At 41.1% G+C, this 27,389-nt stretch overlaps 1 protein-coding gene across 1 annotated transcript; it reads right to left on the bottom strand.

The window, feature by feature from the left end:
* Positions 1-529: 529 nt before the first annotated feature.
* On the bottom strand, positions 530-26,749 carry LY86 (lymphocyte antigen 86). The gene is made up of 5 exons (XM_009090056.4): positions 26,435-26,749; positions 12,727-12,813; positions 11,194-11,322; positions 4,237-4,289; positions 530-1,274 (listed from the first exon to the last, which is right to left on the bottom strand). Exons 1-5 carry the CDS (start codon positions 26,553-26,555, stop codon positions 1,179-1,181), a joined length of 486 nt encoding a protein of 161 aa, XP_009088304.1. The 5' UTR covers positions 26,556-26,749; the 3' UTR covers positions 530-1,178.
* Positions 26,750-27,389: the final 640 nt, after the last annotated feature.

Genomic DNA, 27,389 nt, shown 5'->3' on the forward strand with positions numbered 1-27,389 from the left:
TATGTCAGAGCTCCTGGGTGGCCAGATGTGAGCCACAGCTGCCCTAGCTGTACATGCTGAACCTCTCCAACATGAGTGATGCAGCCCAGTGCTTGTGACCAGCCTTTGTAAACTTGTGCTCAGCTTCAGGAGCCTCCTGTCTCTCTGATTCCTGCCTATACCTTTTCAAATCATAACTCAACCCTACTCCATGGCAGGATCCCAAACAGGTCTCTACACTCTCCAAGCCAAGATCCTCATCCCATGTGCTGCCCTATGCTGGCCCATAACCCATCAGTTATGTCAGCTACAAAGGCTCCTGGAATGAGATGGTTTGGGGATGTGCTGCACTTGGAATATAATTTGTGTTACTTCTCCTGAGGCTTCAAAGCAAGGAACAGTTTTTCCTCTGTGAATATAAAATATGTGTAAACATGACTGATACTTCATAACTAAAATGTGCTTTCTGAACTTGTTTCCCTCATCATCATTTTCCCCCCTTAAACTTTGGAGAGATCCAAGAATCATGACAAAAAATGAGAAAGACCAGTCTTTCATTATGAATTTATTGAGAAGCAAGAAGAGCTCATAGCCTAAGTACAGAATGATTCACGCATCACTTAAAAACACATTACAGAACAAAAAATTCCAGACAGACTCCAGAAGACTAGAATGATATGAATCCAGTGACATGACATCTATCACTAGAGAAAAGGCATGTTCATCCTATTTCCTTTTGTTCTGTGATTATAACAAAAGCTGTGCTAGTGGAATCTCCAGACAGGCTCCAGAGAAGATTTAAGATGTTGAGTTCTGTAACTGCATAATATGTGATATATGTGAAAGTCATCTTCTAGCCTGTGTTAGAAATGGATACCTCCATAACTTATTGCAAAAAGTGTTTAGGCTCTCGCCTGTTCTGCCTCATGCTATTTTCATCCTAAGATGAGAGTGTTGGTATTGGATACTTTCTTTTTACAGCTGTATATATTAGAAGAAAAAAGTAGGCTACAGTGTGCATTTAGAGATAAAATTACCACTAGAGGATCTAGTAACTTGAAAATAGCAAATTATAAAGAGGAACAGCATGAGAATCACCATGTGAGGATTATTTTCTTCAGAATCATTGTAGCATGCAAGCAGCCTACTGGACTTGAATAGTTTTGGTAGTCTGTAGCTTTCATGAAATTGGTTTGTTGCTAATAATAGTCTAAATAATTTTTCACAGTAAAATCGGCACAAGCGACAATGACGTGATCTTGATTAGTCAGCTTTGTTGAAAGCGTGTAATCTCCCTGTATGAGAAAAATGCAAAGCAAGAGATTAGCCCATCAGTACTATATAACTGCTTAAATTTCTGACTCCTCTTTTTAGAAAGAGAACAATTCTTTTCCCATCATGTTCCTCCAAAACCTTCCTGCTCCAAATGTTTCAGAGGTGGTAAAGGATGTACCCATATTTTCTGCCCAAATACTCTCCTCAGGGATATCAATGCTGACAGCACAAACTGAAAATTAAACAGTGCAAGGGCAATGAAATGTTTTGCTGCATTAAAAATTCCCTTCAAATCTGTAAATTCTGTAAATTTGTAAATTCTCATAATTCTTATAAGCAAGCACAATATGCCTGTGCTGTTTAGTAACTGGAAAAACAGGTGCTCAGCTCTCTGGCACTTCTCTTACATGAATCTTGTTGTTCAGTGTTAGTGATATGAATTTTTATAACAGAGCACACTGGGGGACGTGTATGTATAGATGACTCAATCTATAATGAATTCCTATATAATAAAACAAGAAGTAGTTTAATTTCCAATTGTGTAGTTGAAAGTATGAACTCAGGCTTTGAGGAGAACTTATATAATTAAAAAAAAAAAAAAAACCCAAACAAAAAAATCTGAAGCTTAAAAAAGCCATGGCTATCTTGTATAGGTCAAAATGTCTCTCTCCAGATACTGGAGAAGCCAGTACAGGGAGGTGACCAAGGTGGCTTTAACAGATTTGGAAGAAGAGGTGAACTCGATTTATTCACTGTATATTGCTGGCACTGCAGTAATATTTCTGGGTTTTTTTGCTGGAGCACGGAGGAGAGCAAAATGTGGGGTAGGAGAGGTTGGCAGCAGTGACCTCCTGGCTTTGAAACATAGAATGCTCTTGCCCTGTTTAGAGCCCTTCTGGTTGTGGAGTAGAAGGAGGCATGGCTAAAATGAGTCAGGCTTCTCGGCATTTGCCTTTTACAATGGGATTTTTAAAGTAATACCTGGTCTGTGTCCTCACAGAGAGGTTCAAGTTAAGAGTAAAATCTAAATTTAGAGAGAGGTCCAATGGCAACATGGTCCTGAGAATAGAGCCTGGTTGTAACTCCTGTGTGGAGTATGCAAACACACCTCAGGCTTCTAGGATGAGGCTGTTCTTTGCAATGAGCAGAAGATGATTGCTGTATGGAATCATTCCTTTTTGTCAGCATGGGAGGATGGTGTTATTTGCCTGACTGATTAATTAACAAAAGAGGCTTCCTATTCCTTTTCTCACAAGCATATTAACTCTCTAAAAGCTTATAGTTTAATTCATGGAAGAGACTTCATAATAACTAATTTCTATTGCTTATTAGTGATTAGATTTCTTTTTTCTCCTTCAGAATAATTTTTTTGCTTGTGGTGAAAAATGTTATTAAAAGAGGCTTGTGATCAGTCTTGGAGTTTCTGGCTCCAGAAACTAGCTGAAAATTCAGCTAATTTGCCCAGAACTGTAGTTTTACTGGTCTGTGTGCATGTTTCTATGGCTTCTTCTTGGTTTAAAACCTATTCTTCAGTTTGTCTTGAGGCTTTACTATGTAAGTATGTTAGTAAATCTGCTCCTGGAGCAGGATGATGATTGATGTGAGCTCAGGCACTCCGTGTGAGACACCAAAAGTTAGTGCTCAACACAGCCTTTGTGAGTAAAGCCTTTGGGGAAGCAGGCTGGTTAGGGTGGGATAACAGCCTGCATAATGGGGGGTCCAGCTCCCTGTGGGAAAATGAAAGTCCTGGTTGCTGCTATCACCAAAGGAAGATTGAGACATATGAGATGGTAGCACTTATGGAGGCTCGATCTTCCCAGAAGCCAGCTATCCCTGTTATCACCTCTGCAGGTCTTGGCAAGCTCGGTTCTTTGGTACTCATATCTTTGTTCTGTAACCCTGTTCTGATCCTGTTTTCCTTTTCTGCCTGGAGCCATCCAATGCTGAGCAGATCCCAGACCTCATCTTTGAGCTTCTGACATATATTTTATGTCTGCTGCTGAAGAACTGAGAGCTCATGCTGTGCCTCTCCAAGTAAATCCCAGGGGTATTTGACTGACCACCTGAACTCTATGCTTTTTCAGTGGTGACTGTGATCCTTTCTTTGCTACATTCTCAACAAGATGCCTTGATAATCAAAGACTTTGCCTTCTTCCCCTCAGTTCAGTCTCTTCGTTGTATGCCTCTAAGAAATCCTTTGTTATGTACTGATCAAATATATCTTCATGCAGTTAAGAGACTGTTGCATTCAGCATTTGAATTTAGCTTTTTTTTGCAGTGTGGTTTGGTTGAGCTTCTAGGAGACTTAACTGTGTGTGGAGAAGGCCAGTAAAAAGCATCTGCAATGGATGACCAGGAAATTCAGAGCAGTGCCTAGAGTACTGCCTGTTTTCTCACCTTCCTAAGAAATTATTTTCTTATTTTAAGGTTCCATAAATTCAGAGAAAGTATTCTTGGCCTAATAACTTGTACCTTCAGTCGCCACCTAGAAGACCTTGTTCTCTCTGCCTGACACCATGTATGTACAGTGGAACACATTAAATTGAAACAGTTATCTAAAATGCCTTTATAGCCAGAGAGGATGAATGAACTTCTCCAAATTGTTCAGTTCACTAAGGGCTGAGCAAAATTGCAGCCTTGGTCTCTTGGGAGTCCCCTGGAACTGCTTATTTTCTTGCTATTTTAAGAGTAAGAGAGGGGGAGCCTACTAAAGAACTCTATGGCTGTCTGACTTAATGCTGGTAAAGACATCTGCTATCCTGAAAAAAAGACCTTTGTTGCTGGGTAGTAGTGCCTCTATAACTCTTTATGAGCAAAGCCACTTAATTTCATATTGAAAAAGATTATTTGTATAGAACACTATCAGATTCAGTGTGCCACCTGGGGAAGCCTGGAATGTGCTGGGATGATTGTTGGTAGTCCTCTGAGCATACCTCATCTGGAAAGCCCTTCTGCTTGGGAACACAGCAGCAAACAACTTACCTGAGGGATTTCTTTGATTCCCAGTGTGACTGGCCCCTCATAATAGAGATGTTCTGGAAAGCAACAATGATGATGGATGGTTAGATATGCAGCACAGGAAGGAAAAAGTCAGCTGACCATAGATGCTTTTTTGGTAATGACATTTCAAAGCCTCCAGTGACAAGTAAACTGCAAAATGCTCCATACACAGTTCTGCAACAGCCCCCTTGAGGGAAATATCAGGATGTCTACTGCCTTATGGGGAAAGCAAGGCAGAGTTTGGGCTCAAGGAGCATCTGCAGCCCATGTGAATGGAAAAGGTGGCACATCTTTGCACAACCATGTGGGAGTACCTATGTCATCACACACCCTGAAAATGAAAGGGGAGGGGGGGACTGCCAGACTCAAGTCCTTCAGCATGAACTATTAAACACCTGCAGCTGCAGCAGTTGAACTGTACTGTTTTGGTGACTTTTAGAAAAACCCATCTGAGCTGAGTATTTCTGTAGGTGTGGACTCGTGACTGCTTGCTGAACATGACTTTAAAATAATAAGAACATGTCTGTCTCTCTGCTGAGGGAGTGTTCATCAAGAAGTTACATGAGGTATTAGAGCCATCACAACCGTGTTGGTGACTGGAATAGAGCCTGGGAGTTCCACCTTCCAGTCCTCATCTCCGTAATCGTACGAGGCATGCCTGCTCTTGGCTGTTGAAGAAAGGGCAACTTTGGCATTAATGGAGAGAATTAGCAAGCTGTGCTGCAGTTCCTCCTACTTCTTCATAGCTTACTGGGCCAAACTGTGCAGACTTGACTGAAAATAAAACTTGTAGATGTTTCAGTATTTCAGAATTCTTGTACAACTTGCCCCACACAAGTCATGGAAAAGTCTAAGAACTGTTTAAGGATTCTTTTTTGTAGGTGTCATGAAATATTCCTTACTTTGACAGTGACAGAGGAGTGTTTCACCATGTTTATATGAGTATGTGCTGGCATTTTGATGCTTGTCACTTCTAGAGAGTTTTAGTCTAGTCTCACTGTTGGTTTAAACTGTTTCTTGTGAAAGGCTGGAAAAAAGCTCTGTAACATCTTTAGACTGTATGGTCCATCTCACCATGTATGGACTTGGAAAACAGTCCACAAAAGTTTTTCCCACAAATGATGTGAAATGTTATTCTATGAAACAATCATGACAATAAAATAAACTAGGAAAAGGAGAAACTTGAGATATCACTAGCGTTCTGCACGTTTGCATTAGTGAGAATTTTATTTAATGTAATGCCCTGATGATCCTGGGAGGTGGAGAAGATGCAAAACAACTCAGTGTTGCCTTGAAAAACCTAATCCCAAAACAGAGAACAGAACAAGTGTGTCTTGGCTTGTCAATCTCAAACTGATCAGCTATGCTACAGCACTTGTACTGTACTCATCCCCTCTGCATCTCTGGCTAATTCATGTGGACAGCGAGAAGTCTTGTTGTTTTCAGAGAGCAGTCACCATCGCTGCTCGCTTCTGTGCATGGAGCCAGAGCCCAGGAGTCTGACACATCTCCACTGCAGTGTGCAGTGACTCAAAAATTTTAAAAATACAGTACAGCCCACCTCTTGGTTCACAGCTTTAATAGACTCTAAATGGGAATTAAAGGCACTGAAGACTGCATAATGATGAGTGACTCCCCTTGGTGTTGTGTGTGTCAATGTGATCTAAGGCATATTGGGAGCTGCCCTCTCAGGGTGGTGTGGGCCATGCAGTGCTGGGGCTCTGCTTTGTGTGTCCTTTTGTTCAGTAGAGAGCCTTGCAGGACTACCTTTTCTTCAGTCAACTCACAGCCTAGCAAATCTTGGATGACAGCAGAGGAGGGTGGAGAGGAAACTGGGCTGTGAACAATCACCCAAAGCCCTTTTGCATGGGGACATGGAAGATTCTCTTGGATCACGTGGCTTGTTAGGATCTCATCTAGGCTCTCAGAAAGCCATCCAGAATCTGAAAACATAGATGCAGCAGAATTCAGGCTCTGCAAAGCCTGTATTTTAAAATGAAGTAGGTGTCATCAGGCCATAAATTTGCTTCTGAAATGATGGCAATGCTAATCTCTCATCTAGTGTAGGTAGAAGCTATTTTTCCCCACACACTTCACTGTGATAAAGCAACTAGATGAATGCAGTCTCAGGGCTCTGCCTCAGCCCACTCTGAGAAGTTTTCCTGGATTGTTCTGATATGTTGTAGCTATGCATTTGCTCTGTTACCAAAGAAATCACTGTCATGGGCTGTATAATCTTTTAGGGAGCCTTCAAATATGAAGCAGCAGGTGCTGCTTGTCCAGTCTGAGGTCTACAGTTGCTGCTTTATGCTTCAGCTTTACCCTTATTTAGCTCTTTTTAACCAGGGGTCTTGCAGTGGTGCAGCTGAATCATATGGAGGTACTGGACAAAATCCAGTGAAAGGCCACTGATACAATTAAGGCACTAGAACATCTCTCCAATGAGGAGACTGAAAGAGCTGGGTCTGTTCAGCCTAGAGAACAAAAACATTAGGGGACAGCACATCAATATGTACAAATACCTAAAGTGGGGTTGTAAAAGAGGATGGAGTCAGGCTGTCTCTACTGGAGCCTAGTGGCAGGGCAAAGAGGCAGTGGGCACAAGCTAAAACACAGGAGGCTTCTCCTGAACATCAGGAGAGACTTTTGAGTCAGCACTGGCATAGGCTGCCCAGAGAGGTTGTAGAGCATCCATCCTTGGATATATTTAAAAATCTTGCCCTGGGCATGATCCTGGGCAACTGGCTGTCAGGTGGCCCTGTCTGGAGTATGTGAAACTAGATTAGATGATCTTCAAATGACTTTCCAACCTCAACAATTCTGTGATTCTGTAACCAGTCCTTTAGAAAACTCCTGTAACCTTCCTTGCTTCAATGGGGAGGGGGAAACTATGCTGCTTTGAAAGTGTGTCCTTATAGGAAAGCAAGGACAGCTTTCATTTTCAGCTAGTTGAGACCTGTCAGGAAATACTATGGATTCATAAATCTGTTGAATTTTATCATTCATATTCACTTTGGACCATGGGAACTTCCTCAGTGGATCAGGCTTTTCAAAGACCATTCAGTGTTCCAGTTGCATGGGGATTTCTACTATAATTCCAGAAGTGTAAACCTCCTCCAAGGCTTGAAGGACTGCAGTTTATCACAGCATCCTTATTATGCATTTTTTTCTCCACATATTCATACATTTTTACATTCCTCCATTGAAAGAGGATGAACACATCTGCTGCAGTAAGCATAACTGTCACAAACACTGAGCCTATCTTATTGAAAGAATTCTATGGTCTTCCTAGAGAAAAGCCCAAATATGGTTGCAAACAATGCTCACACATTTGGAAGAGCATAAAGCATGAGTGCATTTTTCCAATTAAATATTCCCCTTTTTCTTTTTTTGTCTGCTGGTAATTTATGGTACCTGTCAAGGATGCTGTCATCAGTGATTTGCTTTCAGTCCTTTTTCTTATAGATTTATCTGAAAGTGATTTTTGTAGAACTGCCTAGAAAATATTTCTATTGTACCACTGAATCAAGGTGATACTACTATATTTTTGTATCAGCTTTTCACTGTTGTTTCTACCAAAAGGGACTTAGTCCTTTTCATTGTTAGTGAGCATGCCTTTAGGAGTTTCCAGTCTGAGGCAGAGCTTTCAAATGTGTAAGTAAGAACTTCCTGAGGATTACTTGAAATTACTAGTTATCATTTGTCATGAAGATGCCTCTACTTCCTGACTAAACACCTATAATGAAATTCTCACTCCTCTTTCTCAAATCTTCCTTTCACTGAAAATCTTTATGTGTTCTCACACTCTTATTCTATATAAAGGCCCTGTACATCTGCACCCACCTCTTCCTTTTTCTATGTTTTAAATATTTTTAGAACTTCAATGCTCCATGTTGGAGTTCTTCTAGGACACAATCTTGCACTGATGCAACTGACATCCAGCATCTGTGGGTGCTATGGATGTAGGAATGATGTGAATAACAGCCAGCTATAGATGTATAGTTGAGTGGGAAAAAACATATGTAAATACATGGCCAGGTGAGAAAGATTCACTCTTTTTACTGGTGAGGAAAAGATGAGGTGAGGAGGCTAAGTAAGTGTGTCAGCCCAAACACCTAGCTTTGTAGTATAGCTGCTTTCTCAGAAACAGCTACCAACATTCTCAATGTGATAGCCAGTCCTTTAATTTGTGTTATGTTCCTACTTTTATTCACAAATACTGTTTTAGAAACTTGCTCACTGTAACACCTACTGAAAGGGACAACAATGTACAAGAATGGAGGTCTGAAGCAAGGTGGGGGTTTTTCTATGAGCTGGGGTATGTGCACAAGGAATTGTGCAAGGTCTCTGATGGTGCCTATGTCAGTTGAGCCCAAAAGAAAATTTGCAGAAGAGGCAGCTGTCTTTTTGTCAAGTAGCTTTGCCTAAGCCTGCAAGCTGTGGTTGGCACATTGCTTAATATTACCCTGGTAGATCTTCCACTCTGATTTTAGTGATTGCATTGGGAAATCTGTTAAATCTTACATAACTGTTTTCTTTGAAGGAAATGGGGAATAACCAGCACATTCTACTAAAAAAGAGGAAGGCCTGAGTTCATGTTATGTCACAAATAATTTAGCAATTTTGTTGCTATTGTCCCTAAATAGGCGATGGCAAATTTCCTTGCAAACTTTGAGCTAACAACTTCACAACAGACATATAGCTCAAAGAAAATCTTGGAATCCTATTTATGAGTCTGAGTGAGCAGTGCCAGACATGACCTTTGCTTAACAAAAATAGTAAATACTATATGATTATGATGAACATGAAATCTCCAACTATTTTAAGTCTTTCCAGCACAGAGTATTTCCAGTCATGAAAAAATGGTAGCATTATAGGACAGCAAATATAAATAAATACTTTCCTCAAATAACTAAGACTTTGCCACAACTGGCTCTTAAAAGTCTCTTTTTCTTGTAACTTCTGCTCTGCTTTTCCCCACAAGTAAATGGATCAACAAAACCTGTAGAAGGATGATGTTCTATCTAATTTTGGACAGGGAGGGGCAGGCAATTTTTAGCCTCCTTGTGAAAGGCAAGCAAATTCTGTGTGAAACTACATTTAAACTCAGGTCAGGTCTGGCCAGATGTTGCTCATACAACAGGGAAAAAGGGGCTCTCCATGAAAACTTCAGTTGAAAGGGCTCTCTGCTGTCCTGTCTTAATAGTCTGCATACTTGGCCATTCACAAGTTGCCCTTCCTGCACAGACATTAGGTTAGATTTACAGCTGTGCAAATATGGTAAATTGTGCCTGAACTGCCTTAAATTGGTCTTCAGCTCAATTCTCTGCCCTAAAACATGAGGTAGATTTGACTGTCAACTAATTAAGAAATACCCCATTTTCAGTTTGAACCTGCCTGAGAAAGTTCACTTCTTTCCCACTGTGACTTAATTACTAAATAAAAACAGCTACTGGATGTGAGGGTGTGTATTAAAAAGTTCATGGCAGACGTCTTTGCATTGAAATAGGGGTACTTCTAAATGAAGATATATAGTATTATTTAAACAACCAACTATGTGTTTATGTCATAATCTACTTCAATTAACAGAAACAATCGCCTGTCAGTTTAAGATTAAGAGACTTGGAAACCCCAGGAGGTTTTGGCTTTGTAGCTTAATGAGTGAATAACAGTTTGTGCTCAGCTCAGGACTGACTCTACTTCTCCTTAATGTATTCACTAAAGGATATTATTAAGTACTTCATCAGAATAAAATAGTTTTTCAGTAGGTCTGTGGGTGGGTTTTCTCCTCTTGTAATTCAATACACAATTGAAGAAACTTCTGAATTTAATTTTTTTGTCTATCTGGTTTACAGGATTTACATAATTGGTTGCTCATGCAGCATTTCTCTATTATTCTTTGTGATAGTGTTGTGCAGTGTGAAATGTCTAATTTTCCAGGAGCTGTCTTAGCAGTAGTGCAGTGCATGGTCTTTAAACTCATGGCCCTTGTGCATGAGTTATTGCAGTGTTATTGCAGCTTGAAGATGCCAGTGACTCAAGGAAAGCAGAGCTTTTGTAACTATATGGTGCTCTAAAAACTCAAACTTCCCTGTGGCTCTACTTGTTTTTTTTATAAAATCAGCCTAAATAGATGATCATGATTTAAAAATTAATGGATACATGCTTACTGCAGTACAGAAGCATGACCACAGCTCTTCCAGACATGGCACAGCTATCTTGGCACTACCTAGCCTGGGCTCACCTGGGCCCAAAGTTGCCTGGTGGTGGGGGGGGGGGTGTGGGGTGTGGTTCTAGGGGCAAGCAATAGCACTCTACAACTAGAGCAAGTCTTTGCCAGCTGACAGTGTGACTGGCATGAGCTGAATTCATCTGACTGCTGCATAGGCACATGTTGAACTGAAAGAAAATGCAAAACACAGATGGTAGCAAATAGTATCTTGTTCCAAATATCCTTATTCAAGCATATTTCCTCATAAAGTGATTAAAAATTGCCTTTAAGGACAAGAGGTGTGACTTGCTTAATAGTGAAGAACATGTTCAGAATAGTTGTTTGTTTGCTGAGCCATTTCTTTTACAGAACTAGCCTTTATTTTTGTCATACTTCTTGCTCACATGACAAACACATGCCTCTAAATAGGGCTTATGAACCTCCCTGCTGGTGGATGGGGGTCACTTAACCACAGTTATTTTTAATGGACTTGAAATCCCATGGGTGTGTAATATTCTGTGATTAAAGGTAAAGAAAGCAAACAGGTTGGGGGCAAAAGCAGGCCCTTAAATTAAAATGTCTCTGTCCTACTGCGTTCTTGTCACCATTAACATGCTGGTGAAGTAAACAGAACATTACAATGTATTGGTGCAGTCAACAGCACAGCAGGCACATCCTGCTTGGAGTATTCAGTTGCCATCAAACACTGAGAGTGCCACCTAAATTACCTCCTTTCTTCATTCCGCAGAAAATAAGCTTAGAATGACCCGGCCCGCAAAGCGTCTCAGAGTAGGTTAAGACAGTCTTTCCATTTACGATCATTTCCAGCTTGACATAGAGCTCCTTGATGCTGTGTCCTACACACAAAGCAGAAAGAGAGCTCAGAGAAAGTGCAAGGATAAACTTTATTTTTAAAAAGAATCTATTTTTAACTCCCAGTTGTTTGAGCCATTAGACATTTTCTCTCCATGGATGGCTCCTGATACATGGAAATCTGTTCTTCAGGAACAGGTCTCTAGGCTCTTCAAGGTATATGGCAGGGGACATAGTAGCAGTTCTCTTGATTGTTAAATAAACTATACCATAACTATATGGGGTATAGTTTATTTAACAATCAAGAGAACTGCTATTATTTGACCTCTGACTCTGAGGTCAAATGGTGTAGCAAATCTCCTGTCCTTACATCTAAACATTCCTTGTGTTCTTAGCAGAGGGATCATATCCAACGGGCCCCTGGGAGCAACCTGTCTCCTGTAACTGCTGCCTGGGAAAACAGTAAGTGACCTGAGCCAAACCTGTGCCAGGGACCAGCACAGCAGCTTGGCAGTGCTTGGAGGTTGCCTGCTTGTGCCTGGCTTGCTCCCACAGGCAGAGCCAGTGAGGCTACTGGATTTAGACAGAGGTCCTGTACTCTGACGTGTGGGAAAAGTATTTGCAAACATCTGTAGTGTGATTTTTTTCAGGCTTGTTTACCTTTGCAGCCACCTGAAAACTGGTGCTCCCTAGACAAATAGCCTGCATTTGTCTCACAGGAAGGGAGAACTTTTGCATGCAAGGAAGCATTCCCAGGTGCTAAAAGACACTTGGCACACAAATTTATTTTCAACACCAAGAGCAAACAGCAGCACTTTCATATTTATGCTCTGGTAGTACAGGACCTAGATGAGCTTGGGGCTCAGGTCTGCAAGAGGTGGCTTTCCCGTGAAAGAATCACAAAGCAAGCTATGGCTCATATTAAATTGTGCACCCAGTTTTTATCTTTTATTGCTGATCAGTCAGGTGCTGAAGGGTATAATTTCAGCTAGTGCAGGTGGCAAACTGATGGTGTGACTGTTGCCTCAGGCCAGCACTTTCCCAGAACACTTCTCCTGTATGCCCAGGAGGGACAGAGGGATATCCCCACGTTGCTCTGTGGGAGTCCCTAGAGACCCCTACCTGCAAGGGTCACAGCCTTGGAAATTTGGTGAGGTACTGACACAACAATGTGTGTGAGAGTCAACAAGACTCTCCCCAGAAGACTTAGCTATGAAGATGATGAGCTCTAGAGCAGCCGATATGACCTCTTTAAGGTGACAGATGTAGTCTGAGGCTGACCTGATAACAGAACTGACATTTTTGTAACTCTGCACAGATCTTGCAATTTCTAAGAAATGAAGACCATTCATATTTTATAGGAGATTGTCACCCTTGCTTTCTTCTTAATACCAGCACTCACACATGAATTACCTGTGTACAGCATGAGAAAATAGCAATTCACTTACCTAGGACCGTTGCAGCTCTGATGTTAAAGGTGTGGGTTGCAATATCAGGACAATGGTCAATGCTGAGAGCAAAATCTTGCTGGGGATCTGTTTGAAGACACAAAGTAGTGGGTTACAAGTTGTATCTTTAATGAGATACTTTATTGAGACTGTATATATAATATATAAAATATAGAAATTTATAAAAAATTTACATATTTCTTAAAAGTTCTTCAAGAAGTGCTCAGAGGTCACATACCCTGCATTAAATAGCTACTTCTGTCCTTCCTGCCCCTTCAGTCTGAAGTACACTCAGGTGATAACCTGTGAGAGGTTAGAATCTACTGTGTGGGAAAATGAACCAAGCTCAAAGAAGGAAAGCTCCCCACAAATGCGGGTGGCCAATACTTATTCAATTTTGAAGTCTCAGCACAACTGCTCTTCCCAAACTCTGCACATTGCCATTCCTTCCTCACCACTGAGGAGCAATTGGTTATGAAGATGTTTATTAATTAATTTGCATCACAAGATGTCTTAGTGAAGCTGATTAGGAAACTGAATTCTGGAGTGGGATGAATAGTCCAAAACTGAAAATAAAATTATGTTAACTGAGATACTGTAGTACTTTTTTTTCTGGGTCCTTCATCCTGTAATATTCCTAAGCCAGAAAATATTCTACATTTCTTCTTTTCTGGGAGACATCAGCAGACCTGTGGGGCCAAAGGGAGCCCTTTGATAATTATAATGAATGCGATTCTTTCCAATTCCTGCATTATCCCTTTCTCTGCAAAAAGCTCTAAAACTCTTGTAAAAGCATAATGGTTTTCCTACCACTTCCACCTTCTTCCTTGCTAGCCTCCATGAGACCTGATGCTGTGCCTGAAGGCTTGCTGACATGTCACTCTCTGGTGACAGGCAGCAGCAACCACTGACAGCTCAGCTGCCACAACCAATAGAATGTGCAATTGTTTTCCAAAGCTGTGGCAGGAGGGGAAAGATTTGGCCAATTTGGAAAAATACCTTGAGCCTTAAACTTGCTTAAGGCATAGTTTTGTCCTTCATTATGGCTTTCCAGCCAGCCTGTGCATTCAACGTAGTTCTCTGTGGAAAAAAGAGAAGCAACTGTGGCATGTGCAGAAGCAGCCATAGGCTCCTTGGTTTACTCAGACCTGGTAGTGATAAATATAGGCTTGGGAACTGAGTTCTGCTTCTAAGTTATTGTTGCTTGAACTAATCTTCTCACTGAGTTGAAAATAACAGGTTGAGAGAATTTTCCTTTGATGCTGTGGTGAAACTTGAGTTACAAGTGTCCTCTGTGAGGCTGAGCCAGCATGCCCATAATCCAACCCTGTTTTTGCAGCAGTGCCCCACAGCTGTAGCAGCTGGCAATCAGCAAGCCTGTGTGACCAAAACCTGGTTGCTTAGAGGAGATCACAGAATGAATGAAAGTGTTGAGTGGACCTGTAGGGCTCTAACTAAACCAGGCTTTGTGAGCCCACAGACTATCAGTGTGGGCTAACAGCCGAGCCCTAAATTTGGGTAAATTAAAATGACTGTTCAAAGGAAGGAGATAAAAAGAACTGATATTTCTAAAGCTCTATGTCCCTGTGCTGGATTTTGTCCTCCACACCACTAAAGCAGTCTCTGCAGTTGCATAATCTGCTTGGGACAAAAAGTTAGTGCCTGCAGTCGTTTATCAAATGTGGCCACAGTCAGAGGGTTGTCTTTCCTCTTTTTTTCTTATTCCTGTCAGTTCCAGCTTTGTTTTTGCAGCTTCAGAAGCTGTTGGAATCGGTTAGGAGAGCAGTTTCCTGCTCCAGCTGGAAAGAATGTCAAACTTCTCTTTTCTCCAGGGCCGTTACTCCTTCTTCCCCTCTGGTTTCTACCATCTCTCGGGGCTTGGCTTCCGCATTCCTCCGGACTTCTGCTAGAGCCCCTCTTGTTTCTGTTTTGTGTGTGGTGTGATGATAAGGTTCAGGAAGCAGCTGCTCAGATTCAGAGCAATTTGGACATTGATGCCTACAAATAGTGCTGGTTGTCAAGTTACTAAAATTGTTGGTTCTGTAGTTTCAAGAGGGAGTTATGGTCAAACATGGCAGTAGAACATACATAATACCCTTCTCTTTTCAGAGAGACTAGGCTGTACTTTAATGAACAAACTAAATTGTGGCGTTAAGGCTAGAATTTGAGCTTTTAGTTTAAAATTTCTCAGCAGTAACTGAGTGGAAAGGGTGTGTTCATGAAACCAAGATTTTTTTGAAAGCTTGTGCTTCTTATAATGACCCTGATTTCAGGGTTATTTTAGTTTGGATGTCTGTTTATTTCTATGGGTTGAGCTCCTTTGACAGATGATACATTTCATAGTGCATTGTAGCCCTGGATGTCTTTTACTGCACTGCTATTGATGCAGCATAGGATCCTGACATATCCAGAGGATGCTGTCTGGTCCTCAGAGAAGAAGAGAGTGTGGAAGCACACACATGAGGAATTCCAGAAAAAATTTTGTGAGTTGGAGCACTTGGATTTTGTGTAGTTACTCTGTTGCTGACAAATGTAAAATTTTCCACTGCCAAAAGAACCCAAATTAATTTTCTGACCATCCCTGTGGAAATTCCTGTTCAGATTTAGCAATCCAATTTTGCAATCTTAGATCCTGTGGCATATATGGGGACCTCCTGCTGAAATCAATTAAAAGAATGGCTGTGTTGCTAAAGCTGTGGTGCCAGGGATTCTGGATTCCCAAACATGTATGGAGGAACACTGCTACCATAACAAAATTAATGAAACTTGTGGGTTTTAGTTGCGTGACAAATGAAGGAATCTGTAAATTCAGCTGGGCTTTAAGGGATTCTGCCATACCCCTCTTTCCTTAAATTGTGAGGAGTGCCTCCTGTGGCCAAGGCAACTCAAGGCAATTGCCGTTTTTGTTTTTCATCTCAGAGGTACAACTGTGTATCTCCTATCACTGTGGGTCTCCTATGAAGGTTTAATACTTATTCTTCCGTGTTTGCCTCAGTTTGAAGTGAGCTGGTTAGACTGAAAAAAATACATGTTATGTCTTTCACATGTGCAGAGCAATAACATTTACTGTTAGATCTCTAAAATATGTGGGGCTGCCCTTCAGCCTTCCACTTCCCTGCAACATTTCATGGTGCACAGTACTGTATGTTCCCAGACTTCCCTCCACCTACTCTCTTCAATCTGCTCTCCCATAATTAAATCTAGAAATTCTTTAACTGGTTGCAGAATTTTGCTTTTCCAGTTCAGCTTTGATAAATCACCAACACATAATGTTGTTGGAAATTTTGCAAACACACTGAGGTTTATCAGTGAAAATCTGCTTACTGAGGGGGAAAAGGGCATTTTTTGTGTATCTAGTGAGAGGGACTTAGGCTGCAACATATTTACAGCTAGCACGAAAAGTGTCTGGAAGCAGAATTTTGACTCAAGTTTCTCTCTAGGCAGTACTAAATTTTGGGCTAGTGCTCTGGGAAACAGGAAAGTCTTTGGCTTTGTAAACCATCCATGCACTCCAAGATCTTCCAGACCTGTTATTTGAAACTGATGCTGTGGTTGAGGCTGAGCTCCCAACTGTATCTAGCACTGAATGTCCAGCTTTTGCTGAAGGCTGGCTTCTGTAGTACAATCCTGCTTTGTGGAAAGGGGTGAGTTTGGGATGTACCTGGCATCTTGCTATCCATCACCCCTGACAAGGCTTAGTGCCAGCTGAGCCCATGCATCCCACCACCCATTTCACCCTTGCCCAAGTACCCTCATGGAGATTTGTTCCTATATTGATTTGGAATGAGGTTTTCCACAGCACTGGCAGATTTCAGCCTGACTTATTATTCAAGGTGCTCACAGCGATGGGTTTGGCTGGGTTTTTCTTAGGAGACTGAGCAGTTGTGTGTAGCATAGCCTGGAAGCTCAGATGAGTTCCTGAACTTTTCTTTCTGGAGTTTTTCCCCCCTGCTTTTGTTCTTGGCAAAAGGTTCATAGGTAGATTAGCTCAGACATATTTAGAGCAGTGTAACCTCAGTGACAAGGACAACAGATGGGAGCTCCCTTTTGTGCTCTGGTTACTGCAGTTGAGGGCCCAGTGGCTCCTGCCCCTGCTGAACATGGGTCTGCAGGAAGGCACAGGGCTGTGAGCTGGGGCTGCCTATACACTCCTGGGAGGAGATCTCCAGAACACAGGATGACGTGGACAGCTGGGAATGATAATGTGCTAACCCACTGTGGCAATGTCCCTCAGAGCCTGAGCTGCTAGATGACTAACTGGGCATTACAGGAACTGCACAGCCAGATGGGAAGCACCTGTTCTAGGAATTTTGCTGTGCTGGTGTACAACAGTCTCTGTCTTTTATTCTTCTCTCTCCCTTCCCCCCTCTCCCCTCCTCCCCCCAGTCTTTTTTACTATCCTGTACTGGCTTCCCTCTCTTCTGAATCTGCTCTAAAATCACATTGTTTCCATATGACCATGAAAATCAGTGGTATGAGTAAATAGCAGCAGCAAGCAGATGAGCTTTGCTTGTAAAAGTCCACATCTGTAAGCCTTGGAGTGGTAAGAAGACCCTCCAAACTGGTTAGCTTTGGGTGATTCAAAATAATAATTTTAGGAGCAGATAAGCCACAGAATGAAATGAAATAGCACAACTGCACTTGGCTAGGGTCAGGAAAGGACAAGCTGGTGCTCGAGGAGATGGAAATTAGCACAAGGAAGAAACATTTAGCAATTACCCAATACTCCTTACCATCAAAGCTCTTAATAAAATTAAATCATTAGTCTTTACAACATTCAAGGTGATGAAAGGAGAGGGAAAGAATGAGGAACTGTTTGGGATTTCAGACTTTATGTATTCGTTCAACAATTTCCCTTTAATCTCTATTTAAATAAATTAACCTGAATGTTCAAGGTTATATTTGCCACTGGAATTTACTTATAGGCTACTGAGGAAGAAGCAACAGGTGAATTAGCAGCTCTGCGGTTATGCATCTGCATTTCCCTGAGCACCTTCAGTTTAATGAACTTCCCTTTAGGCCTGCCTTCACGGCATGCCACTGCCACATCCAGAGGTGTTCTGTTCAGGGAAGAGCAGAATAAATTGTGAGACTCACACTGGCTGTATCTACTTTATCATCAGAATGCTTCATCCTAAGACATTTGACTTAGCCATGACCAGCTCCAGGCTTTTGCCTTATTCAGACTGAAAGTCTGGCCTGGTTCAGTTCAGTCACTCTGGCCTCATTTGCAGAAGTCACTGTATGTTTTATCACCTGAACTTTTCTGGCTTGCTTAGGTAACATAGAGGAGAAGGAATAGAGAAGATTAGAGTTTGTGTATCCTTAATGTCCTGAGGTTACAGGCTGTGGGAGTTCCCCTTTGCAAACAGTGCTATCAACTTAAGATTGCTTAAACCTAAACCTCCAAAGCTTTTGGAGATGTCCAATTAAGTGAATAACTCTGCTTCCTTTCTGATAAAACCAACATGGCTGTAGAGAGAAGCCTGAAGATTTGGTTTCAGTGTAATCTATAAACTAAAAAAGCCCAGAACACTAGCATATGAAACTTAAAATGTGACCTTAAAAAGGGTTTATGCAAGTTTTATGGAAGTTAAATGATTTCCAGTCCTCTCCCAAGAATACTGAACACTGGTAATGCATAGAGCAGTTATATATTTCTTGGTTAGATTGAGGCACAGGCATTACTGGCTGATGCCTGTGACCTTAGTTTTGGAGCAAGGTGATTTCAGTGTCTTACAAAGTTAGTTTAAATAAAAGATATTGAAATATTTGAAATATTTTGATATTTCAAATAAAACTCATTGCGAGGTATAACTGATGTCCAAATGTGCAAATATTAAGAAACAGTAACTTAGAAGGCTTCTCCAAATGTCAAGTGGAGAGGAGAGGAAGAGATTTTCTGGCACCAGGCTGATGTAAAGAGGCGGAGGGAAGCTCCTGTGAAGACAGAAGGTGTGAGGGGCTCTCTGCAGGTGCAGGGCTGTGTTTGGGGATGGGGGTGTCACTAGCATGCATCAAGCAGCCTTTTCAAAGACATGCCCTGAGTCTCCCTGCCTTTTCCTGCCTGAACCACCATTACTGAGAGCAAGCTTGTTAAAACTGTTGGCTGAGGCTTGAGAGGAGTCTCAGTATCTGAAGAGCTCTTCCCTTGCTTTTGCCAGAGGTGATATTTGGGAAAGGGGAGTTTCTGTGCTTTGTGTGGTATGACAAAGCTTTATCCAAGCCTGTTTAAGAGGACAAAACTGAAAGATGCAGGCTTTGAGAGATAGCACACATACATCTGTACTTGATAATCCTTATTTGTCCTAGTTAGCTTGAGAGAGAAAGGCAGACAGGGCAGGCTTCAACTACAGCAGTGTAACAAGAAAATACTGCATTAATCTGGGCCCAGCAGGGACTGTATTAGAGAGAAAGTCTTTGTTCTTCTGTTGGTAAGAAAACACCATGCACTGGATGAATAAAATGCTTACAGTAACTGCCTGTATTCCTAATCAGAGCTGTCTCTTCCCTCTTCAATGTGTTGGGGTTTTTTTAAAATAATTTTTTCATAGTGCTGTACTTGAGACTGAGATCTCTGGACATCAGTGCTTGCCAGAATGACTGGGGATTCACAACAGACTTTCAGAGTTGTGTCAGAAATAGAACCAAACGTTGCTGGAAACTGCCCTGCTGTCAGACACATGCCATGCTCTGGGATAGCAGCTACACCGCTGATTATACAGAACAGTAATCAGCAGCATATAAATGGGCTAAATGTTCCCATTTTCCCATGATGGGTTTAAATCCACTACAGGAGCATGGCAGTTAGCTACAGTTGGAATGGCATGCTCCCTCTGCTGAGGAAACTAGCTGGGTTCCCACCTGCCTGATCACTGTTGGATCATTTGACAGGAGCCATCCATCTTCAGGTGAAGAAGAAACTGAAGCATTGAATAATTTGTGGTAGTTTTCAAAATGCTAGCTTTTGGCAACTAGAAGCTCTCCTGAGTCTAAAAGCAGCATCTGGAACAGACCAAAGGGTTTTGATTCGGTAAGTGGTGAATCTGTAAAGGGCATTTGGACATCTTGTCCCTGCTGGGCACTTCCTAGTTTTAAGTTGCCTCCTTAAAGTTGGTTCAGTGACACCAACACACAATAATGCTGCTGTAGGTTTTCCATTTTGATGTGTTATTTTTTCTTAGAATACTTTGGATTTTTTTTCCCAATAGATATTAAATTGCTGTGAGTGTCGGATCTCCTGCCTCTATTTTCTTTGCTAAACTGTAAGCATAGTAGGGTCCAGATATATTTTGAGGCCTTGCTGACAGCTTTAGATGAGATGATGTGGCAACGTCAAGAAAGTGTAGCAATGCTTTATTGCTTAGAGGCTTACAGAGAAAGCTTTGCATAGGAACACTTATAATCAACTGTGGTTTGTTTTTGCTCCTGACTTTATGCAAGAGCATAAACCTTTTGATAATTTCTGCTTTATGTAATACAGGAGTTAATCTCAAATTTTATCAAACTGGTAAAATGGCTGTGACTCACCTGTTTAGTGTATTAGAGTGCTCCGTCCATAGGCTCAGATTCAGTATCCAATAGCAAATGACAATATTTCCTTGCCCATAGTATTTCTTAACTGTAATGTAATATGCCATTTTTTAGGTATGTCTCTCCTATATGTTTCCAAAGGATAGAACATTGTTTTCTGTGGCTTGCCTTCTGAACTGTTACCATCATCCTTACATCTACCTTGGTGATTCAGTGGCTACAGCAACCAAAGACATGACAAAAGTGAGTAGGTGAAAAACATGCCAACCAGTTTAGATTTATCAGCTAGAGATAAGCAGGAGAGGCCGTCTCTGCTTAACATAAATAACCCTCTTTTGCAGTCCATGGTGCATGACCTAATTGATTTGGTGAAGAATTTGGCTCTGTGAGGGAACCACTGAGAACTGAATTAGATGGGAGAATTTAAAGCCTGGTGGGAGAAGTTCAGCTGAGGTTAATTCTCTCCACTGCTAGTCTCACTGAAAGCATTAATATTGATTTTACTGAAAGATTTAAAGTCTAGGTACTGAATCTAATGTTTTTTGCCAGAGTACCTTGGAGGTATGAAATTGTCTCCTGCTCCTCTATGTCATTTACATTTTAAAACTTACTAAGTACTCTCCCCTCCTGAAAGAAGGGGTGTTCAGAATCACCTCAAGAGTTCACATAGAAAAAAGAAAGTTTAAATCCTCTAATGAGATGTGGAGAATGAAATAGATGGGATAGTTTTAATTCATGGAGGGACCAAAATTTTAAAAGAAGATTTGCATGTGCACTCATAACTATGCTACCTAGATTCTGATGATAGTTTCAGTTTGTTAGGATCTGGTGCCAGAAATTTACATGTACACATCTGGTCTTTCCCTTGGAATAAGTAAATTATACCAGATGAGTTCAACAGCAAAGCTATGACAGTAAGATGGCTTGGACAGAGTAAACACAAAAAAAAAAATTGTTTTCAAGTGGAATTCTTAAGTTCTTTGATTGTTTGCCCATTAGCAATCTATGCAACAAAAGATCAGAGGGGAGTTGGTGTCGTGTGGCTTTAAATAATTTAGAAGCAGAAGCAATTGCTGGAGACTGTTTGAGGGAAATAAATAAATAAGTCCAAGAGAAGCATCTGGCTCAATCTGTCTGCCAAAAATCCAAAGAATAATGGAAAAAGAAACTCTTTTTACCAAGCGTCTGGAAGGACTTTTGCCCTGAAGAGGCATCAGTGAGAACATTTTCGCAGACCTTTCTTTCCCAGCTGAAGCTATCAGATTACTTACATCCTTTAAGTAAAGATATAGGTGTGTGGTCAAAATGGAAAAGGACTAGTTACATTGGTTGACATAGAGAACAGAAGGTGAAATGCTGTAAAATTAGTGCCAATTTAACAGTACTGTTTACCAGTTGGTATTGCTGAATGAGCAGGTGTATTTTTAAAAATACACCTGAAGTTACAGTTGCATTTTTAAAAAAGGAACAAGTGGAATTTAAGAAAAATAGTATCTTTGATCTCTTAGTATGTAGGAGAAAGTATAATGAGTGTGTGAGGGGGACCCTAGTCAGCCTGAAACTCTTCATAAAGGACAGACAAATCATCAGGAAATTGTGAGCTAATTGGTCTCACTTGTTTTATTTTAAGCACTGAAAGTTCCCTTAATACAGAGTTTGACAGGAGCATGTCTGTAGTGCACTATCTGACCAGAATGGGTTCTACACCCTGTTGAGTTCAGGGGCCATTTTAACAGAGATCCAAATCTGAGGCTCACACATTAAAAGAAAATCCTTACAAATGAGATTTCCTCTATCTACAAATGCATTTTAACCCGAGTGTGTACTGAAGTGGGTAGTGCTACTCTCTCCTATTGTGCCGCTGGAGGCCAGGAAAAAGGTTTATAGAACTGACCCTGTTTCAAGTGTGACATAGAACTATGCAAGCAAATATGGAGCTCACTGGATATAAGTTCAGCATGACCTTCCTCTGTTTTGGAAGAGGCATTGTCATGTAAAAATAATTTCCTAGATGACCAGATTGCCCTGGTTCTTTGTCTAGCAGAAGACATGAATTATAGCAAATGTTTACCATATCCCTATATATGTTTTATTATTTTAAAATTTGTAGATATACAGATATAAAACTTATGAAGGGTGCAGCCAATTTCATATTTAATTCAGAAGGTTGAAATGAATACTGATTGTTTGCTCCTTCTCCTGAAACTTTAATGGCTATTAACCTTGCTTCAGAAAAAGAAAACAAAATCAGATATGAATTGGGGAAAAAAGTTTGTCTATATTTAAAAATCTCACGTGGTCTAAGTAGTGTTTTATGTAGTCTTGGGAATATTTCTGAATATGTTATCTTTGAATACTACTGCTTTGACTCTTCTGAAGAACTCCCTGAAATTCCCTGTTATTTATTCAGTGCACAGAAAACAGAGTCCTTAATGGTTGATGCTGTCCATATCCTTTTTTAGAACTTTCTGTCTTATCAGTGTTTGTTTCTGCACTGTAAAGAAACCTACAGTTTCAGGCAGAAGGCCTGAAGATTGCCCAGGTTCTAATCTAAATAATTTAATTAGATAATCACCAAGCTTGCTGGTGGAAACAAAAGCAGGCATTCTGAAGTGCTAAAGTGTTAATACAGGCCCACTTAACATTTCAAGAAAGAGCTGTAAAAATAGTTGGAAAATATTTTTCATGTGTCTGCAGGAGCAGTCATCTGCTTTCCCTTATGAAGGGGGGTCCCATTTGAACACTACATACTAAGAATGTTTTCATGTCTAATTAAGACAATTAGGCTCTACATGAATGATCTAGAAGCAGGTGCTGGTAGACGTGTTAGGGAGTTATGATTTGTTGTCTCTGACTGCATTGCACTTTGCACTTCCAAGTGGATGCCTATTACTCAAATAACACTGGAATCTGCCCAGGGCACTTTGTTACCACTGCCTACCTGCCCTTCCCTTCCCAGACAATTGCCTTTTATAATGTAGCTAGAAAGATCAAAAGCATTATTACAGTGAAATTAAAAGGGGTAGAAATTTGCCATTAATGTAGCAGGTTCTTTTCATGTCTGTGCATAGACTTGCCAATTACTGTTCTCTTTTCTCAGTCAGAGATGTTAACCTGTGCTGCTTTTATCTCAGGATCTCTGCCCAGGTTTCTAAAGTAATTTGTGGTCATTTGAGATCTTCCTTTTTTTTTGTCACTTGTTCCTGGGAGGAAGAGTGGCCCTAATAGGAAATGTCTTGCTATTTATAGGCTGTCTCGGTGTTATGTCTCCTGTGGTTACATAGAAGAGGCAGCACACTGTCTATTTACTCTACTTTTAGACCACCTACCTCTCAGCTTGATTTTCTTACCATGGACTTGCTGCTGAGCTTTTTTTGTCAGATTTTTTTTTTACAGTTGCATTATCCTGATCACTAAGATCTTGTCTAGCTCCTTCTTTTGATGCATGACTTGGAGTCCTGGTTACAGAGCATTTAGTCTGATGTGGCTGAGTGGGAATGGGGATGCTTTCTATAGGATCCAGAGCATGGGCTGAGGCTGGGGGCCTGATGCATGCCTGTATCTTACATGCTATAGGAGCAGGATGCAGCTAGAGCAATTGCTTGTGACCAGTAATTGCAACTTACTCCTGGGTATAGGAGATGGCTTCACTTTCTCAGCTATCCACCTAAACTTCTCTGTTGCATTAATCACAGTTACATTAGCCCATATTTTTGAATTTGGTCAGATTTTTACTGCATTATAGGAGAGGATCTGACAAACAGCAAAGCAAAAATGGGTACTTGGCTCCTCTTTAAATGCTCAAATTGAATTATAATAATTTGTTGAGAAAGGACATTAGGCTCCAGAAATAAGTTGTGAAGTACTTGGTAAAAATTCTTTTAACATCCCTATATTTTACTTGATTCAATCCTAATTCCCTGATAGCTTCCTAGAGTCTATAGTAACAACATTAGAGGTGAAATCCTCACCCTCTTGAAGCAAAAAGACAATCCTTTACCCAAGATTTTGTACTTGTTACTTCACTGTGGCTCCTGTTATCCCCTAAACGGGACATCCTCTGGTATCTTCAGTGGAGCAAGAAATATCAAAGGGATTTCTCACACTGGAGGGACATATGGAGCAGTATTCCTCTGAAATAGCTGAAGAGTGTGGGCAGTTGCCTAGTATCAACTCTGCAGTTGCTGCCATTTCAAATTTGTAATGGGAAGATTTGATGGGAAAGGGTCTTGTCAAACACTGACAAGCCTGTGTCCTCCTCGGTGAGAACAATTGGCAGGACACATGAAAAATGGAGTTATGTAGTGCCCATCTAGTTCTGGCTTACAGTGAAATGAAGTAGGGGCAAAGCTCCCCTTCTTCTGAAAGGGTGATCAGCACCTTGTGCACCACTGTGAGCTTGCCAGTGAGCTCAGTAAGGACAGGGTCTTCTCTGAAGCAGATGTGGATTAGTGTACTTGGATTGATCCTTCTGACCTGTAGATTTTGGGGCTTGACCCCAAGCACCTTAAATTCTTCTCCTTTATGCAAACTGCTGGATTATGAACTGCATCAGCAGCAATGCAGATGGTGTATCCTGGGCTGATGCTACACACGTGGTAGCCTCTGGAAAAAGGCAAGGCAGGACATTGTGATGGCAGTTGTGAGTTGTCTCAACTTTAATCTGACAGAGCAGTAAGGGAGAAAGGAACCTGACTTCAAACATGGAATCTTATTTAATTCTTGCATTGTTTCCACATCTCTGTAATCTTTTCATCTCCCATAGCTGTGCCCAGTGCTCGATGACCACTCTAAGTGGTGGGACCTGACCTTTATGATCTCTGGCTCATGCTTCTCAAGCTGTGAATTCCCTCTGAATGAATGTACCTCTTATCTTTCTGTTCATGGTAAACCAAAGGAAGTGACAGAAACAAATGACTCTAAACAAATGCATATTGTTGGCTAGGCCAGTGATGTGCACTGTAAGAAGCAACATTTAACTGGCACATGCCAGCAGACAAATTCATCATACTTTGAATTCACTCAGACTGTAGCCTTGCCTCTGTGTCAAGGCATTTCATGCTGACTGAGACCTGTTGAGGGAACAGAATTCACTTACGTAATAAATTTTTTCTGAAATGAAGGCAATACCAAAGTCTGTACTCAATATCTAATTAAATATTTTCTTAATGCATGATACCCATTTATAGAAAGTGAAGCCTGACTTTAGTCCCCTGGGAGCGGGCCGGTAAAGAATAGCATTACAAATATTTATTTACTTCTCTTGTCCCTCACTGGCTTTATTTTAATGGGTGTGCAAAAACGCATGAAAGCTACAGGCGAGGAAAAGCCCCCGGGAAAACCCTTTGTAACTGGATGAATTGGAAAAACAAACTCTAGGGTGTTCATTTGCCATGAATCGCTTTTCAAATCACGTGCGGAAAATGAATGAGGCGTCTGTGAATCTAATTCCCTTTGTCCCAGTTGTAAAGCAGATCAGTACAATAGGCAAGGCACACGGCCAGAAAAGCAAGAGGTGGAAAGCAGGCACCATTCAGTGAATTCATTTTCAGTCAATTCCAGGGTCGCTTGCTCCTTTACTTCTCTACAGATTTAAAGAACAAACAAAACCCTGTGTGATCCCTGGGAAATGCCTCTGGTAAGGGCTGCTGCTGAAGTCTCGCTAAGCACAGTGGCAATGGCAGAGAACATGAATCCTTCCCACTGTCACACTGGGTCCCTTGTCATTCCTAGTGGGAGGACAGAAAGCACATCACCGTAGCCTCATTGCACATTAGGAAAGCAGAAGATCAGTGCATTGAAGAGCCTGTTTCATCCCAAGGGTAAAAAATTTAAAGACCTATGGTCTTCCTATTTTTTTTAACCTTACTTCAAGATAAAGATCTTAGTAATCTCTTTCATGCTAAACTGGATTTTTCACGGTGGTTTGTTATTCTGAATTGTTACATTATTTCCTCTTTATTATCTTCTAAATACAGTTAGGTTTGTGTGTATGTGAACCAAAACCAACTGTACTTGAAATACGAAAAATATTTTAGATGTGAAACCCAGTTCAGGTTTGGGGGTGTAACCCTTCTATTCACTGCCTGGCTTTCTAAGCATACTCACTGTATATAAGAACAATTCTCTCTGTTGAGCAGCTAAAAGGAAAATGGAAATGTAAAAAAAATCTCACCACAGCTTTTGTAATATATTTCCAGGTTGTCCTCTTTGCAGACTGTGTGCGTAGGCCACTGTGTGCTGGCATTGATGTAAAGCAGGACAAAGATGAAAAGAAGAGCATTTGATGTCTTCATGGTGGTGGTGGTAGTTTGCAGGATCACTTCTGTCTCTTGCTAACACTCTGGAGGGAGGTGTTCCTCCCTTTCTCCAAGGGACACAGGACTTACAACATACGTGCCTGCAAAAGGGTTAAGTGAGCCAATGCACCCTCAGCTTCCCACAATGCGGTATAAACAAAAGGCACTCAGAATTGGAGGGTGTTATTTCCGTGTACTTCAATTTCTGCTTTCTGCTTGGTGTTAAACTAATGACAAATGAGCTAATCACACCTACTCACTGCCCGGCACAGTCCTGCCTTGGTGCCTGCTGGAACAATGCAGCAATGTGTTTATTTCTGCTCTTGCTGCCAGTTTCTTCTCTTGAAGTCAAAGCATTTGGGACAAAACTTCAAACAGGCTTATTTTGCAGCCTTCTGGCTGAAAAAAGTTGCAATCCAAATTGCACCATCTTAATCACACAAAGTCAGCCCAAATTTTGGAAGATGAACAGTTTGGTCTCTATGTTTTTCCTAGTAACAAATCTGTCGTCTGGAGGGAAAGGAGGTGTGTCTGATAAAGCTGACACCACATAAGCAAATCTTGAAACTTTTGGGAATGAATTCTTTCTGCTTGGCTATGCTAAAATCTTCATTTACATTGATTTTGTTCAGTGTTTTTTTTTTGGAATATACAATTTAGCAGTGTACCGAGTCAGATAAACCTAGACTTAATTTTTTTCCTCCTGTCTGCCTGGTTACTTAATGGCCCTCTAGTGAAAATGTGCATTTGTTATTTGCACTAGCTCTTTTAGAGCTGTGCTTTATGCAGAAATTAGTGGCTGGTGCAGATGGCAGGGAAGGAGTAAGGGAA

This window comes from Serinus canaria, chromosome 2 (assembly GCF_022539315.1).
Source record: "Serinus canaria isolate serCan28SL12 chromosome 2, serCan2020, whole genome shotgun sequence".
Taxonomy (NCBI): Eukaryota; Metazoa; Chordata; class Aves; order Passeriformes; family Fringillidae; genus Serinus; species Serinus canaria.